The sequence below is a fragment of the Aotus nancymaae genome, unplaced genomic scaffold, assembly GCF_030222135.1.
Source record: "Aotus nancymaae isolate 86718 unplaced genomic scaffold, 86718_ANA_hifiasm-v0.15.2.pri h1tg000016l, whole genome shotgun sequence".
NCBI classification, from domain to species: Eukaryota; Metazoa; Chordata; class Mammalia; order Primates; family Aotidae; genus Aotus; species Aotus nancymaae.
In genome coordinates this window covers 78,662,978-78,681,985 of record NW_026988428.1, presented here as the reverse complement: position 1 = coordinate 78,681,985, position 19,008 = coordinate 78,662,978, and the positions used below count along the sequence as shown (strand labels likewise).

General features: G+C 37.4%; 1 protein-coding gene across 1 annotated transcript in view; it reads left to right on the top strand.

Moving 5' to 3' along the window:
• The first annotated feature begins 1,116 nt into the window (after window positions 1–1,116).
• RERG (RAS like estrogen regulated growth inhibitor) overlaps window positions 1,117–19,008 on the top strand; it is a 119,551-nt gene continuing 101,659 nt past the window's right edge. Inside the window, exons 1-2 of the mRNA XM_012447679.2 lie at window positions 1,117–1,318; window positions 5,273–5,447. Coding sequence (XP_012303102.1) covers window positions 5,387–5,447 — 61 coding nt within the window. The 5' untranslated portion in view covers window positions 1,117–1,318; window positions 5,273–5,386. The remainder of the gene's footprint in view (window positions 1,319–5,272; window positions 5,448–19,008) is intronic.

Here is a 19,008-nt window from a genome sequence, read left to right as displayed (position 1 = left end):
ATTAGTGATCAGGAAACTCATAAACCACCATACAATGTTTGAGCTTTCTCAAAGAACCAGCAGACAACTCCTGCTCAGCTAGGTAATGCCTCCTTTTGTCACAGATCTAGCTGTTCCATTCAGCCATCCACTCGTGGCTGCAGTGGCTTTCCAGGTCAGCCTGGACTCTGGAAATCGCCTCCATGGTTACCTCCCTTTCACTGATGACATTCTGCAGATCGTTCACTTTGCCCTAGGCCCCTGTCTGTTCTGTGTAACACTGGTTTTCTGGAAGCGCTTGGTGTCTTGGTAAGAATACCCAGATTTAGAAGGGAAAAACAATAATATAGTTGTTTCCTGCTCCTTTGCTCAGAAGTTTCAGCTTTGGGGAGATCATTTAACTTTTCTGAAGCTCACCTCCTCATCTGTGAAAGGCTGGTAATGATAATACTAGTGTCTACATCAAGAGAAGGTGTAAAAATCAAGTCAGATGGGGGATATGAATGCAGGTCTGGCACAGATCGCATGTTAATTGTCTTTGTTAGGGTCTGAGCATAATGGAGTATGACTCCAATGCAAATTCTATAAATGCCGATCTTGTAAGGAGGAAGAGAAGCTTTTGGAACTTTCTCAAATATATGAAAAGAATTTCAATCGAATTCCGTGTTGTTGTTTTTTTTTCCTAGCATCTCTCAGCTTCCGATCCAGTCTGGATTTCATTCCAGCCCTGTATTTACTAGCCTTGCGTTACCTTTCCCTTCAGTTTCCGCTTGGGTATCATGGAGATAATTAAAGACACTTCAAAGAGATATTGTGAGGATCATTTGAAGTAAGGAATAGAAAACACCACCTTGTGATGCTTTCTTAGGCAAGGTTTTAATTGAGGAAAGCGGCCCTTCGCTGAGAAGAGCCTAGAGGCCTGGAACTGAGCAAATGAAAAAGGGAAGTCTGTCTTGGGTGCAGCACGTTAAAGACCCAAAAGCTCGCAAGCCTGGGAGGCAGTGCGGCGGGAGGAGCCTGCCCCTGACCCCAGTAGGGGGCGCCGAAGCGCCGCACTGCAGCATCCCGGCCGCGGAGCTCAGCGGCCTTCGCCGGGCGCAGCTCGCGTCCTGCAGCAGTCCCTCGGCCGCTAGTCGGAGCGAGCGCGAGTGAGGAGACCCCCACCGGGTCTCCGGCACTTGCTTCTGCGGCGAGTCCCACCCACGATCGCAGCCCAGCAACTCGGAAACGGAACCTGAAGCCTGGGCTGCGCAGCGTGGGAGGGCTTCGCGATCTCGGGGGACCGATTCCGAACTTGCAGAGGACCGTGGCTCTCTCCTGGCCTGGAGAGTGTGAACAGGTGAGTGTCACGCACGTGTCCAGGTGGCTCTTTCGGGATGACTTCCTGCAGACCCTTTCCAAGCGCCTGAACGCTCTCGGCCTCTGAGTCAGTCCTGCTGGTCACCGGGTCTCTCCTCCCAGGGCGGCTTTGGGGTTCGCTGAGAGGGAGATGTGAATACCAGCAGTGGGGCTTGGCAGGACTCTCCTAGCTGAGAGGGAAAATGCCCTTTTGACTTAAGGCTGAATTTTCTCCCTAGCCTGAAAGCAAGTGACCTGCAGTCCACAATGGGTTTGTTTATCATTGCAAGATACCTGTTGATTTCAGAGCAACATTATATAGCCAAGGGGCTTATACAATTATCCTGGTTTGCTGTGGGTACTGCGTAGTGCTAAGAAGAGAGAGAATTCCTAGTAATGAGACCAGGAAAACTTGATTTCAGAACCAGAGAAGGGGAGGCAAAGAAAGAAAATAATCTCATTTCCAGGACTAGACTCGGGTCTTTGCTTCCCTAAATAGCTACACTTGATTTTGATGAGCGCATGAAAACTGAAGTTCCAAGCATGATTACCTTATAAAGATGCTTGCTTCCCCCACCCACAAGAGGAAGTAGAAAGCATGAACCTTGATAAACACAGTCTTGAGAGTGATTTATTAGGAATGAAAACTTTCTTTAAATAAATAAGTAAATAAGGTTACAGTGATCATAGGTCTAACAGAGTGTAAGCTTTTCAAAGGGAACTACTTTTATTTGTATGTTCATAGCGTACGTGTGGAATAAATCAATGAATGACTTACTAATAATACAGGATTTAGAGGCTAGCATGTTTCTTTTTTCCTTTAATTTATGTTGAGGGAAAAAAAAACTTACACCTTCAAACTAAATATTTAGGTATGACTTTACCTTTAGAAGTGATAGGAGCTGAGATTTTTTTGGTCCTAATAAAGCACCATCCACATAAAAAGTGAATGGCAAATTTCAGCCCTACTCAGAATAGTTCAGCAGAACATTAGGACAAATGTATTTTCTTAGACCCACGTATGGAAGCTCTCAGATTATGAATTATTTTGAACATCAGAAACTTGGCAACAGTTTACTTATTACAACAATTTACAAATCTGTTTTTGTTTTTCATCTTGTCAAGTGTAACTTTTCACATTTTCATGTGAGAAATAAAATGTTGAAGAACTTATGTCAGTTTTGTGTCTTCTGTTAAGTGGTTTTTCTAAACATAACATAACGTTGACAATAACCAGCTGTATCTTTATTAGGTTATAAATGGAAAAAACAGCCCACACAATTTCTCTTTCTTATGTGAAATTCCTATGCCTTTAAGGCCATTTGGGAGTTACTAAAATATGTGAATTGTCATTTTTTTAAAATCCCATTTAATGGCTACTTTCATGAAACATTAATCAGACAGATAATTACTTGCATTTTATATCCATGGGTATGAACAGTTTTGCACGAAATAGAAAATTATTGTTTATACTAGCTCCAGACACTCGCACGTTCAATGTTTCAAAGAAATACTTGCCAGCACCCCTTCTCATTTATAATTAAAATAGTTCATATATCTGCATATATTATGCTTCTGTGATGAGGCACTGAACCTTAAAAACATAGGGGCCTTTTCTTAATGAATGCATCTAAAGTGACAGTTAAGGACATCTTTTTATCGTTAGCCAAAAATATGGGACTGGACAAAATGCAGATGTTTAAGCTTCTGGTTTTTGTTATTAATGATTACTTAGACATTTTTTCATTATTGAGGATGAAGTAAACAGCTAATGTTAATGTTGACTTTTCCTTGCTTCAGAGGAAGCTCTGGCACTTTGAAAATCAAAAAACACAAAACTTTGTTAGGTACAGGAGGGTAGCTTAAATACATAAATGAGAAAACAATTACATGTTAATGTCTTTGTAGAAATATTTTTTCAGAGGGATTTTCACTTTTTTTTCCTCTCTTAAGCTCTTTGTAGAAATTTATAGATGGAAAAAGTCTAGCAGGAACAGTTAACACATTTAGATACATGTTTGTGTTTAAAATATCTTTACAGACTGACAAACTGAATGAATTACGAAGACTGAGGAGATTAAGTTTAACACGGGTAAAAGTGCAGTGTTGTATTTAGGTTTAAGCCATTGATTGCAAAAGTTCAGAATGAGGGGCCTGCAGCCCTTGTAAAAGATGTGAGGCTTAACGTGATTGGCTGTGCTACAGTACAACCGTGGTGTGCAGATTAATGATGGTGAAAATCTCAGGGAATTTACACCGGGTCAGTTTGTCAGGTCATATCTCAAAGTGGAATGCAGTGGACACCACGTTTTTAGAGAGATTAAGATGTTGAGGAGGCAATGCACATGATGAAAAAAGGAGTGAAGGTCAAAAAATCATAATCATGAGTATATATTCCAGGAAGAACAAGTGGACAGGCTAGGCCTCATGTTCTTAGAAAAAAGCCTAGGATGGAGCAAAGGGTCCTACTAGATGCTAGGATCCTTGAACTGTTCTGAGTGAAAGAAAAGGTTGACTTGTTTTTAGTTATTTCATAGAGAAAAACCAGGACAAATGAGTAGAAGCCCCTGGGAGACAGAGTAGAGCTCAATATTAGAAAGACAGTTTCTCCTAATTGGAGAAGTGAAGCAGCTTTCAGAAGTAATGAGCCCACCTTTCATACCTGGAAGTGGGAAGTCAGGCATGGACTATGTCCTCAGGAAAGATTCTTGCTAGAAGAATGGCTAGAAGATTATTTCAGATGACCCCCAGCCCAGCCCCACCACCACCAAAGCTCTTTCCAAATTTACATTTCTGTGGTCCTAAGAACCTAGATGCCATTCCTAAAGCACCAAACTAAGGAAATTGTGCTTACTTTGTACATAATGATTTTTCCCAAGTTTTAAGATAGCACTATAAACTAATTTACTTGAAGTCATCATAGCAAAGGAATAATAACTTGGAGCATGGGATTTATCTTTTGTGTACCAGGGCATGGTGCCCAGCAAAATATAAAAAGATAATTTACATATTATATTTTGATTCCTAGAAAATGTGTATCTGTATCTGTCACATGACTTCATCATGTGATTGAGTGTGAATTGAGATAAAATTTAACTTTCAGATGCAAAATGGAATCGTGTTGCAGTGGAGTTGACTAACGTGAATATCTATTATTCAACCCAAAGAGACATGAAAAGGCTCAAAAGTGACTCTCTCCATTGCCCTGTTGCATGTGTTTGTACACTGAATGTGTAAAGATAGACAGTAAATGTGTGTATTCGATTACTACCAAGAATCAATACCTTCATAAAACAAATTCTTGAGGGAGTACTTTAGAAATGAAAGACTATGTAGCTATAAAAAACGATGAGTTCATGTCCTTTGTAGGGACATGGATGAATCTGAAAACCATCATTCTCAGCAAAATGACATGAGAACAGAAAATCAAACATTGTATGTTCTCACTTATAGGTGGATGTTGAACAATGAGAACACATGGACACAGGGAGGGGAGCAATACACACTGGGGTCTGTTGGACAGGGGTAATACAGGAGGGACAGTGGGGGTAGGGAGGTCAGGAGGGATAACATGGGAAGAAATGCCAGATATAGGTGACAGGGGGATGAGGCAGCAAACCACATTGCCATGTATGCAGCTATGCAACAATCCTGCATGATCTGCACATGTACCCCAGAACTTAAAGTGCAATAATATATATATGTATACATAAAGAAATGCTATTGTGTGTGATAATGCATGTTTTAGTACCAATCAGATCCAAATTCAAGTCCTGAATCTACCATTTATTAGTTAAATCATTTACAGTAAGTTACCATAGCCTTCTCTCAGGATGGTGGTAAAGATCAAACTAGAAAATGTTGGTAAAGTGAATGGTGGATGGCATATAGTATATGCTCAATAAATATTAATTCATTTTCCAGTTACTTATGACCCCAATTTCTTTTGTTTAAGGATTGTGGACACTTCCAAGATTTACAATGATATGGTGAATCCAAAGACTGGAACCAAAAAGATTTGCTCAGTGCTCTAGTTTTAACAATAGCAAATTGTCTACCAACACCCGTCATGGCTAAAAGTGCGGAGGTCAAATTGGCAATATTTGGGAGAGCAGGTGTGGGCAAGTCAGGTAAGATTTTTATTGTGGTTGTTATTGTGTGAGAGTGTGTGTGTGTGTGTTTCTTTATTACTGTCTCGAGATTGGGCAGGTGAGTAGTTGGCATTTCTCCTATTCTCATTTGTTACTCTTTTAGATAAAGTCTGTTTATCTAGAACTTTTATTTTGCATAATAGACTGTTGTGTATCCTTTTGCTTATTTATATTGAAATAGCTTTGCTGATAACATACAAGACAATGAATATATCAGAAGTCTTTGCATTCTGATTTTTAACAACCTCCAAAGAAATCAGATGATGGAAATTTAAAAATATATTTGTTCTTTTCTATGTACGAGATCTTGAGGGACTGATTTCACATCTCATTCATTTTGATATTCCCAGCAAACAGTCCAGTGTCAAACATGGGTTAGGTGCTTTCAACATGCTTAAGTGACTATAGCTTTATCAGAAACAGAATTGCATTATTGTCTGACACTTGAAAATTCTGAGAGGATTCCTGAAACCTTAGGGGTGCATGCCCTCAAGCAAGACAGCTACTGCCAATGCCTCTGCATTGGATTTAAATTAGCAAGTTCTGGCTAACACCAATAATTCAGAGACGTTTGTGCCCCATCTGAGAAATCGCTAGCAGACCTTTAAGATTAAGGGTGAAATGATGGAAGTGAAAACTGTACCTAATATCTAATTTGAAAATTATAGCTTAGATTTTATAACTCAAGAATTCCAAAGTCAATGTTGCTAAAATATTAGGGCAGCATGGCTTTTCAGGGCAACCTCTTGCCTTAGTCACTTACAGGAGGAAGGAAACATAATTAACTGTACACAGAGCTTTTTGTTCCCAGGAAAGGACTCGAACAGATTATCTGGTAGGTACATGTTGGTAGAGGGAAACCTGTTTGGAAATCAACTGTATAATCCAATACATTAGGTAATCCACAAAATCTTAGACAAACACACATAATCACTTTTTAATTCTGTGAGCAACCTTTCTTTTCTAACCTGCTGTCTGCTTTAATTTCAGCAGTAATCTTCCCTCTTCTAAGTCTTTGTCTCTTCTTTTTCTTTTAATTTTCTCAAGAGGACTTTTTCCTGCTACCACCCTTTTCTTCTGTTTGCTGTCTGCTCTTGCCTCTGGCAGAAACCACACAAGGAAAACAGATAGTTGGCAAGGCTAAGAAACTGCCAGCCTTCATGAGATTCAAGATAGTTAAACTCCTCCCTGTTAATCTCCTTAGTGTTTCCTCATGGCGTGAGAACCTGATTTCTGTAGCTGGTGGAAGGATCCGGAGAATGAGGAAATGATTCCTGTGAGTGGAGGATGGAGGGAAGGGAGTGTGGGAGGAGGTGTGCACTGCCAGCAAAAGCTTTCTAACTCCTTGTGAGTGCCAGGTCTAGCTAGGCTTGAGGCTGACCATTTATTCCCTCATTCCAGACTTACCATGGGCAGTAAGGGAAGGGGATTTTTCAAAACCTTGTATCATTTGTTAAACTACATGCGATTTAAAAAGTCAAACATAAAAATGAAAACTCGGCTGAGAGAACCACATAGCTGTATGCGTGTCCATCCGTTTCCTATCTTCATGATCTCGGAGCAAGCTGGGTGTCTCCTCCTATCAAGGCTCATGCATCGGGGATGCCTGTTTCATTGTCTTTCCCCACATGGTTTCAATTATTCATCTCATTCTCACCTGGCCGTATTTCCTTATGCACTTCTTTGTCCACTGCTTCATCCTTTTCTTTTTTTCAAGCTTATTGAATATGGATTCTTCCTTTACTGTCTTATCTTTTTTTACACTCCCATTCATTGCTTAAAACATGGCCATCTTCCATTATAACCACGCTACTGAGACTGCTTTTGCTAAGGTCACTACCTAACAATAACGAACACATCTAATGACCATTTTTCAGTTCTGATCTTAGGCTTCTTTCTGTCATCACACAGTTGCTTACTCTTTCCTAAAATGCCTTCCTTCCCAGGCTCCCATGACATCACACTCGTTGGCTTTGCTTCTCTCTCTCCATTGCTCCTTACCAGCTGTTTTCATGGGTTTGCTCTTGGTCCGCCCACTGCTCAAAGTTGAAGCTTCCAGGGTTGTATATATCATCCTCTTGTGTCCTTACTCCATACACTGACCCTAGATGTGCTACTCACACCCAGAGCTGAAGATAACACCTGGAGATCAAATTCTACTGAACTTAATTTTATGTAAAATGTACAGGTTGAAATTGCTCACTAAGTTTCTTTCCAACTGTAAAATTCCAATCTTTGGATTGTTTTCTATATTCACCTTAAATACATTCCACCATTTGTGTTTATTTTCATTTAGGTGAAAATGACAATGATAGACCACATAGCTTTAACAATTGCCTATTTGTCTGTCATCTATAAACAGACAGTGGTTTCCTATGTCAGCACTAAATTATTTTTCTGGGAACTGTAACTGCAGCTCACATTTTAAAAGTAGCACTGGTTTGGCTGATGCATGGGTGACAATTGTGAAACCTCTTCCGATAGTTCAGTGAAAACAACGACAGACTACTTCATATCTACCAATTTTATTTTAAGACACAGGGTTTCCCTCTGTCACTCAGCCTGGAGTGCAATGGCATGATTATAGCTCACTGCAGCCTCCAACCCCTGGGCTCAAGGGATCCTCCCACCTCAGCCTCTCCAGTAACTAGGACTACAGGTGTGTGTCACCACGTCTGGCTCATATGTACCAATTTTGAAAATAGACTCCAGCAATATTGAATTTATGTTGATTCTAATTCTTTGTGAATATGGCTATTTGATGTCTCTGCCTCATCATTATACCATGCATTTATCTTTCTACTGCAGAGACTATATTAGTCTTATAGGTAACTTTTGCTTGTTTAAGTCTGCAAGAAATCATACCTGTTGGAATGTAATTCAGGAGCTCCTCACTGAATTATTTCAGAGGCTTCAAGTCTTACTTCTCCCCTCTCTTTTCCTCCTACATTTAATACCAGTAGGAATTGGAGATAAATAAGACCGTATTACCCATTTGCTAACAAGGAATCGTATAGCTTGGAGCCATGAGTGTGAGCTTTTGTTAGCCCTGTGAACTTGGCAATTTTGGCAAGTTACTTAACCTGTCAATTTCTTCAACTATGAAAAAAATTTAATAGCACCTCAGTTGTTACTAGGATTGAATGTGTTATTACACACAAGTGTTTCAGAACAGTTCTTGGCACATTGCAAATGCTCAAAATTAGATTATATTATTATAATTTGTTAAGGTATGCTTTTTTTAATTTGTAAGTTCCACAGTGAAAACATATAATCAAAGATATACTTGCATTCAAGTGAGTATTTTGGTTTTCACTAAGTCAGACAGCTTGTAAGGTAAAAATTCTATATCCTTGCTCAGCACACCCTGAAACCACACACACCACACACACACATACACACACACACAGAAACACACACACACACTTACTCACTCACTTTCTCTGTTTTTCTCTTTCTTCAACCCAAAGCCTGGTTAATGTCAATTACAGCTTGACCACTGATGATCGTAGCAATACTTCTTATGGCTTATATTCAATCTTGTAAAAGGCCAGAAATATATTAGGGCCATCAATAAAATAACACTTTTAAATTTGAAAGTGCCTCTGGTATGTGGTAGATGACTTCCTAACCCAGGTGATAGATAGGCCCTCTTTATTTAAAACAGAATTTAACATTAACCAGAACTTTTTTATTGACAGTTTGACCACAGACACGTCAACAGAGGCAAAATTTAATAATGTGCTAATTACTAAGGAGCACTGATAAAACATGTGAGGGATGCGTGTATGTGCATGCACGTGTCTGTAATATATAAGTACGTAGTCTGTTGTATTGGGGGAGTTCTTGTTCCTTCTGATTTTATCTTGCAGTTCTGTCTTCAAGTGAGCTTGCTGGCATAGGGACAGTACACTGAACTCTGTGGGGACGCTGCAAAGTGTAGGATCATGATTTCCCAGCCCTTTCTATCTTTTCTTGCCCCAGCCAGGTAAACATTTACTTTCATTGGCTAAGGGTGAAGCATTAATAATGTGGCATGCAGGGCACAGATTTCCTTACTTGTGTTCATCCGCCTATATTTTGACAAGCTCCAAGTAATTAAAGTGATAAGACTTGCCAATAAGCCTAGAATGCACGCATTTTAATTTAAACGCTTCTTGTAGTTGTAGTATTCAAATTTGTAGTAAGTGTGGGAGGGGACTGATAGAAAAACAACTGAAATTGTAAATTTAGTTTCACAGTTGACATTCTCATTTTAGAACTGAAATATTGTGTGCCACAGCTAAGTATATTGCTTGAAAGGGCTAGTCTTAAAGTTAATTGAGTAATGCTATCCTGTAATTCAAAAGCCAATTGGTGCATTCATCCATGAAGGCTTAAGTTCATAGACTCAGATTGCTGGGCTGTAAACTGGGTGCCGAAAACAAACAAGCTCGTGATATTTTTCCTGTGGCACAAAGAGAAGTGATTTTTGGTTCTATTTTTTGTTCTTTTTCTTGCCTACTTTTTTTCTTTCAATTATAAAAAGGTTTTAAAGCTTTTAAAGCTTTTTTCATCTTATATTTAAGTAGGACAGGGAGTATTCTCATTTTAAATGTGACTTTTAAAAGAACCACCAAAACCTGCTTTAAAATATATATGTACTTCAGGCTGAGATGTATTTATGAGATCTCATATATATAAAATAAAAAACAGAAATGTCAGTAGCATCTTGGGTAGGTCAGTTTTGTTATGCTACAGAACTAATCTTTTGTGTTTTAGAACTTTTCCTCCTCTCCTTAAGTAGCTATATACCAATTTCCCCCCTTCTTCAGACTTAATGACACAGTATGATATGCTTTATACATTGTTTTCAAAGTACTTCTGATAGAAGAAAGAAAGATCTAGGGTGTTTAGGGTATGTAAGCATGTCATAATCATGTAAGTATTTTGCATGTTTCATAGTTATATAAAACGTGTGCAAAACTTACTATTAATCCCTAATATATCTATGTTTGTTTAAACATGAAGACAATTTTCTCTGAAACTCAGTGACTAAAATGGACTTTTCAGGAAGATATAGTAAGTTTATTTGTGGCTCTAATATCATGTAGGTTTCAGGTCTACTTGAGGACCACATATATAAGAAATAGCCTCGGCTGTACATACCATGTGAATGTGAAACTGACAGCAACTCTGTATCTCAGTTTTTACCTCCTTAAGGGCCCAAAGAGGTAATTAATCTTTTGAAGCATTATTTTCTAAGATTTTATGTTTTTTCCACCATCAATCAAGGTTTTTTGTTTTATTTTAGTTGACAAATAATAACTGTAAATATTTATGTGATATAATGTGATGTTTTGATACATATATGCATTATGGAATGATCCCACCAGGCAGATTAGGATATCCATCCCCTCAAGTGTCATTTCTTTGTGGTGAGAATATTTGAAATCCTCTCTGTTAACAATTTTGAAATGTACAATGCATTATTATGAACTATAGTCACCATACTGTGCAATAGATCACCAGAACTTATTCCTCCTGTGTAACTGAAACTTTGTACCCTTTGACCAATGCCTCTGTTTTGTCCATTGACACCCCTCCCAGTGACATTAACGACCATTCCACTCCCTGTATCTTTGAGTTCAACTTTTTTGGATTCCACTTATCAGTGAGATCATATGGTATTTTTCTCTCTGGACCAGACTTATTTCACTTAGCACAATTTCCTCTATATTCATCCATGTTGTTGGAAATTATAGAATTTTCTGCCTTTTTAAGGCTGAATAGCATTCCATAGTGTGGGCTCTGTGTGTGTATATGTGTGTGTGTGTATGTAAATTATATATATATGTGTGTGTGTAAAATGACATTTTAAAATTCATCCATTGATGGGCATTAGGTTGTTTTCATATCTTAGCTATTGTGAAAAATTCTGCACTAAACATGGGCATGTAGACGTAAGGTTATATAATCTTTATGGTAAATTTGCTAAAAACATTAATCAAGGTGAGAAGAGGGGCAGATTATGTGGCCCTCTGCCCGTGGGGATGCAGAGCCTGCAGGGCTCCTTAACACATGTGTGTATGTAAAGAAGCTTTTCCTAGTTGGTTTATGAAATTGAAGGATTACCAGAAATGAGGCCTATTGGTTCCTTGAGTGGTTAGAAGAAGAATTGGTTTTTAATGGATTGGACCAAAGGGAAGGAGGTGATTTTGAGACAAATTCGGGTGAGGTTAATAAAAAGAAGCCTTTCTGTTGTCCTAAAATCAGTGTTCTGGGTACCTGTGGCTTTCCAATGTTTATATCTTCCTTTACCTGCAAAACAGAAAAACAAAAAGAAGCAGACAGTCTAGATGAGTCCATTGTAATTTGTTTTTTTCCACCCCAAGACCAATGAAACAATGTTTTCAAATTGTAGGTGTATGCCTATGTATATGTATAAGAGACAGACCTCTGTGCAATTTATAATTCACTGCTGACCTTTCTTGCATGCCCAGGAAGAAAAAAGGGAGATGGTGCTTCAAGAGGGCATAGGAAAATAAAAGTAAAAAAAAAAAAACTAGAAAAAAATGAAAATTAATTGTTATTGGTGGGTGGTTAAGGACTTTGCCTGTTGGCAATGACCAATTCTTAGTTAAGGCTCTTCTCTTAAGAAAAATATAATTAGGGGGGAAACAATTCTGGAAAACAAAACAAAACAAAATCAAGAATTATTTTTCAAAGCCAAAAGGACAGATCTCTGTTCTTGCTTTTTTATTGGAATATATTGTTAAAATTCAATTGTCCTTTGTTTTAAACTAATGGCTAATTTATTTATTGAAATGTTTCTGTAGTTAAATACCAGCTATCTATTAATTCCATTTTGATCTTGACTTTCTTTTTGGCAACTTGAAAAGACTAACTTTAAGTGGAGGGAAGAAAATTTTAAATCATCCTTGTAATTCCCCTTTTTATTCCTGGTATTTCTCCAACTTATGGGTTTGGGGAAATCAGCCAGATTTTCAAGGTGGTTCTGGCCTTGAAGCCAAAATTCCAGTGCAAATGCATGTCTGTTGCTACAGCTGCCTTTGAAAATTGATGTGGTTTCAGAAAAACAGCCATAAATTTCCTCCATCCCATGGAAAATGAGTTGCTATATTGTAAAGACAAGGCAGTCTGAAATAGATAATTTCAGCATGAATAACCAATATGTAAAGCTTATCCATATATACGAGAGAGACGTGTGAGAGAGAGAGCCTTAGCGAGATCACCCAGCTTGTTGGTGCTACAGCCAAGTCTAGAATTCAAGTCTGTGACTCAATGCAAAGCTCTTGCAGCTTTGCTATCAAAGGTTTCCATTTTGTACCATTCAGTTATTTTCCACTTCTTCTCAGATATTTTATGTTAGGAAATGAGATGACCATTAAAATTTTATAATACAGACTTTGTAAAACCTGATGGACTTTGTTTTTATAAGAAATCCACAGTAACCAATAAATAACCAATGCGTAGCAAAGGTCTCTGGGAGTACCAGGTGTGTTATCAACCAAAATAGCCAAAATTCTCAGCAACTTTTTATATAAAACAGTGTTCTCCTATAATGCAGTATTCTATTTCTTACAGCCTTGGATCAAATGTAAAAAAAAATCCTGATGAATCATCTTTTGCTAAAGAATATGTTTCTCACTGTTATCTAAATAGCCTACATCACACTATGTCCTGTCATTATGATCTAATAATAAAAAAGCACACACTGTAAAGATTGGGGTTAAAACCTATCTTTAATTTCATACTTTTCTCCTTCTTTTCATCTGTCCAATGATACATTACTTTGTTCTTTTTTAGTTTTTACAGGATACAGGTAGGATAAAATGAAATTATGGCATTGAAGGTACTTTGAAAAATTACAAGTCTGATACACATGTGGACTTAATACTAAGGTTCTCTTATAATTGATCTGCATCCATTTCTTCCCCTTATGTTCTTTGACATTTGTGTTTGGAGAAGCAGCATGGCGAATTCTCTGGCTGTCCACTACTGGAGGCCAGATGAGTACACTCAGTCTAGCAGTAGACTGTTTGCGTTCTTCCATGGACTGTCTAGAAGGGAGGAATGTGACAGCATATCCAGAGATTGTAGTTTCAATGCCTTAGGAATTTTTGGTTTTAAATATGTCAAGTGAAGAGACATTGAGTTGATTTTTTTAAGTATCAGAATGTAAAGTAGGCAGTCAAGGGGAGAGGAGGGTTTAAGTCCATAACTTAGACTTACGCCTTATTGGAGAAGGAAACAGGTGTTTTTATATAATGTTTTAATAATCAAATCTTATCCTTACTAAAAATTAAAGCTTTGAAACGTTTAAATGTTTTTATAGATTTCTCAATTAATATATATGTACATGTATGTGTATATATATATATGTATGTGTGTGTGCATTTATGTATTTCTCTATAACCTTAAAATATATATTTATTCATTCATTCAGTTGTTCATTCAACAAGTATCTGTTGAGCACCAATTTTGTGTTCCAGAAGAGCTGGTCTGGTATCCTTGCATATAGTACAGGATCCATGTACCTTCCAAAAAGGCAAAGTAGTAGCTGCTTCTGTTCAACATTATACCTCTAGTGCCTCACACAATATTTGACGCATACTAGGTCTTAATCAATGAATGAAAAAATTGAATTACATTATGTTGTCTAGTTTGGTGCACGTGTTTTAAAATCGTATCAAGGGTCATATATTTTAAATAGTCTCCTTATTATGACCAAAGCGGTCTCCTTGCCTGAACTTGATTATCTCCAGTGACAGGAATGCAACATGACCGGAAGTAGATCATTTTTGCACATCCACTTTTGCACAACTGTATGAGTCAGGGTTCCTCAGGGGAACACAACTAATAGAATATGCACACACTAACATTCATTCATTCATTCATTCATTCATTCAAAGGAATTATCTCTTTTGATTGTGGCAGCTGGCAAGACTGAAATCTGTAGGGTTGTCATTGTGGAAACTCAGGAGTTAATGTTGCAATCTTGAGTGAGGGCGGTACAGATGTGTATGGGAAACCCCAACCCCTATATATTGTAAACAGATGGACTGGGCTAAACAGTGTCGCAGTTTCAGACTTCTGCCAACTCAGCTTTTCTACAATAAAGCTCTTTCTCCTGTGGAAAAAAAAATGTTGCAATCTTAAGGCAGAATTTCTACTGCTCTAGGAAACCTCAGGTTTTGTGCTTAAGGCCTTCCAAGAACTAGATGAGGCTACCCATATTATCATGGGTAGTCTCCTCTGCTACTATCAGTCTACTGATACTTACTACTTCGACAAAACGCTTACATTAGTGTTTGAATAAATTATAGCCCAGCCAAATTCACTCATAAAATTATCCCAACAGTTCTTCCTGTTTGTTGCTTTTCCTTCTTTGGAACCAAAGGTTTTTCTGCAGCTTCTAGGCATTGACTTTAACTTTATCCCCTTAGTGTCCTGTACAACATGATAAATCTCTCTCCTTATGACAGCCCTTCACAAATTGAAGATAGCCAGCATGCCTTGACTCATACCTGAGTCTCTTCTTCCATAGCCTAGCTACAAAGAGCCTCTTGGTTTACCCCATGAGGTCATAGTATCATCCTCACTCTTTCGCTCTACTATGCACTCCATGAAATGTGGACCTGATATCGAAGAAAGACGTTTCAGATGCGTTGTGCCCAGAACAGATCAGAGCACAACTGTGGTTTTGCTTCTAGATCCTTTGCTTCTGCTGAGGCATCATAAGGTCACTGTGGTTTTCAATGTGAGAGACAACAGGATGTTGGCTCATGAGGAGTTTATTGCAAATGGAGACTGTTGTTTTGTTTTTTTAATGTATGCCATTGCTGAGCCAAACCTTCCCAGATCTGTACCTGAGCAATGTGTGTATGTTTAGCCCAGGTATAGATGTTTATTTTCATTCTCTTAAGTATTATTTTGTTAGATTCAATCAATTATCCTGGCACATCAGGAGCCTTTTGGGTCCAGCATATCTATTAGCCCTCCCCACTTTCTATCATCTGGAAATGTTTGTTTTGGAACATTATAGACCCTTGTGACACTCTCATTGAATCACAGAATTTTCTACTTTGGTATTATTTAGCTCATTAAAACGATGAGAAATTCCAGCGAAATTATGTCACTTTTTGGATAACTTACAACTGGTTAAGAAAAACATAGGTCTTTGGTTCTTGGTGTAGGCACGTTAACACTGTATCACATTACTTCTGTGGTCAGTAAATAACTTCTGTTTAGGAGATTTGCCATAACAAAGGTGAGCTGGGGAGAAGCCTCCCAGTTATAATCTCCTGCTTAATATTGTATTTTATAAGTCTCTTGTTTCTCTTTTCCACGCCTTTCTTAGGAATCAAGACACATTGGTACAGAAAGTGCTAACAGTGATCAACCATTATTGGCCCAAATATCTATCTTATGCAGAAACTTATTTCCCAGGCATTTATTCCAAGATATGTATGAATACTTTTGTATAAAATGGCTGAATTTATGTGATTTAGCACTGCTGCTGCAAACCACTATTGAGTTTGGAAATTTATTTTTTATTGGGTTATTAACAGTTAATATCAAACTTAACCATGCCTTGGAATCACCAGCAGGGCTTTTTCAAATGTATGTTTTAGGACTCCACCTCCAGATGTTCTGATTCAGTAGGTCTGTAGTGGGGCCAGAAAATTTGTATTTCTAACAAGTTCTTTGGTGATGCTGATGCTGCTAGTCTAGGGTCCACGCTTTGGGAATCAATATGTTAAGTTTGCTAAGTACTAGATTTCCATTTGAGGTATGTGTTTTCAGCTTTAGAAAAGCTTATACATTTTCGTGAGCTGCACATTCAGTGGATTGAGTGCCAGACCCTGTTGGGGGTGCTGACACTATAGTAATAAAACAAGAAGCTCTCTGTCTTGATGAAGTTAACATTCTAGAGAGAGGAGGCTAAGTGAGTAAAAAAAATTCTGTGGGCCAGAGCACATGTGAAGCTTTTCTGTGGTTCCGTAAAACTAGAACTTTTCATTTATATCATAAAAGGGTAAATTTTGTTTAAAAAATAAAATGGAAGCCTCAACAGTTGTGACAGGATGAACTCCGGTTTTAAGATGATACTTTGAGCTATTCGGTAATAGTGGGACTGGGCTAAGCTAGATTGCATGGTAAGTGTTTGGGGATTGAACATGTAGTCTATGACCCTGCTACCAATTTTCTACTGACAGAAACTAAGTAGCTGTATAGGAGTTGAACTCATAACTTTGAGCTTATTGACAGCTTTCTCCATATAGTTAAGTCTTAGGTGAAACCAAATTAAAGTCAGATCGTTTTTCTTTCCCCAGTATTTGGAAAAGTGATTTTAAATTGCTGTTTGTCAGTGATGTTTATAGAACTTATGCAATGGTCGATAGAAAGAACAGCAGTGTTGAGAAAAGTTTATGACTTTCCACTCTTTTAGGTACAAAGATAACATCTTTTTCTCAATGATGCGTTTCCTGTTTTGTAAATCTTTTAAAAAGTTCTTTCGTGTTTTGTGTCATTAAACAGTTATTTAAGAGGCAAAGTCAAAAAAAGTACAAATAAAAAATTGTGACTATTTGTCTGAAAAGTAATTGAGTCCTTTTTGCACTAAGAAACCCATAAATTTCAACTGAATCTGACAACTGAGCCAGCTTCCTGGTCATTTGGCAACACATGTTGAGTTTGATGCTTTAAAGGAAGACTCAGCCACACATGGTAGTATGAATAACAGGGATCTGTTCCAAAGCCTGGGATATTTTTTTCCATTCACATATTTTGTATCTTGAATCTACTTTTCAGCAGTGCTCCAAAAGAGGTAAAATCAGGAACACAGTATATTTAAATCTTCAGGTCCCCAAATTTAACCCACAATTTCTTATGTCTCCCACTTATCAGTTTACAAATATTTATGAAAATCCTATGGTGTTCCCAATTCTTCCACCTTTTCTTCCATCCTCCCCGTGTAAGCCCAATAAAATGTTAAAATTTGTGGGAGAAGTCCAAAGAACTATGTAAAAATTTTCTTTTCCTCAGGGACCATAGTGTTTTCCTGACCATGTATAACTTACAGTTCAAAATCAGCCAGTGATAGTATGGGTTCAGCATAATAAATGATTTTTACAACTTTTTATATTGAAATAATTTTAAATAATTGTACAGAGTTGCAAAATAATATACAGTTCCTGTGTACTCTACACCTAATTTCCCTCAATGATGATATCTTATGTGACCACAATGTATTAGCAAAACAAAGAGATTGATATAGATACAGAATTAAGCTATAGATCCTAGAATTATTGCTTTTTGATTCAATTCAGGCCCAAGGACTATTTGAAAAGACAACTAGGGAAGGATAGAGAAGGAGAGACTTTAAGAAATGATAGCGCTCATCATGGGTTTTTAAAAAGTGAAATTTGGTAAGCTATTTATTATTAGAAATTTACATCTTGAGTTCTGTGCAGTTTAGCTCTTTAAATTGTATGTAACAAAATTTTAGCCATTTTGTCAGGCCATAAATGCTATCGGAATCAATGGGAAGAAATCAGTGAGAAATACTTGAGGAAGCCTTCAGAGTGGCATGCTGTAAGTTTGAAATACTGAAAGTTCAGTGGGATTTTTATGGTAAGGAGTGAAAAAGCTTTTCCTCTTACTATATTTCAAAATTGTATTAACTTCATAGTAATTCACATGTTATTAATGTTGGAATTAGAAGGAGAAAAAGACCAATATCATGAATCTTTTCCCCTATTTTTTTTCTAGAGGTTTTACAGTTCCAGGTTTTACATTTAAGTCTTTAATCCATTTTAGTTTATTTTTTTGGATGGCATAAAATAGAGGTCCAGTTTCATCCTTTCACACGTGAATATTCAGTTTTCTCAACACCATTTGTTTCAGAGACTATCCTTTCTCTATTGTGTATTCTTGGTGCCTTTGTTGAAGATCAGTTGACCATAGGTGTGGATTTATTTCTGGGCTCTCTATTCTGTTCCATTGGTTTATGTGCCTGTTTTTATGCCAATATGATAGTGTTTTGATTACTATAGCATAATATAGTTTAAAATCAAGAAATGTGACGCCTACAGGTTCATTCTTACTTGAAACTGTGTTGGCTATTCTGGGTCTTTTGTTGTTCCACAAAAACTGTAGAATTATGAAACAGAAAACTTGTATTTTGGTGGGAATAGCAGTGAATATGTAGATTGCTTTGTGTAGGATGAATATTTTAACATTATAAGTCTTCCAATTCGTTAACACAAAATGTCTTTCCAATTACTTGTACCTTCTTTAATGTCTTTCATCAATGTATTATAGTTCTCAATTTATAAGTCTTCACCTCCTTGGTTAAGTTTTTAAGTTTTCCCCAAGTTTTTTATTCTTTTTGATATGATTGTAAATAGGATTGTTTCCTAATTTCTTTTGAATAATTTGTTTAGTATATATACAAGAATTTTTTGTTGGTTGATTTTGTAAATGGTATTCTACAGCTTTACTGAATTCATTTATTTGTTTTAAGAGTGTTTTT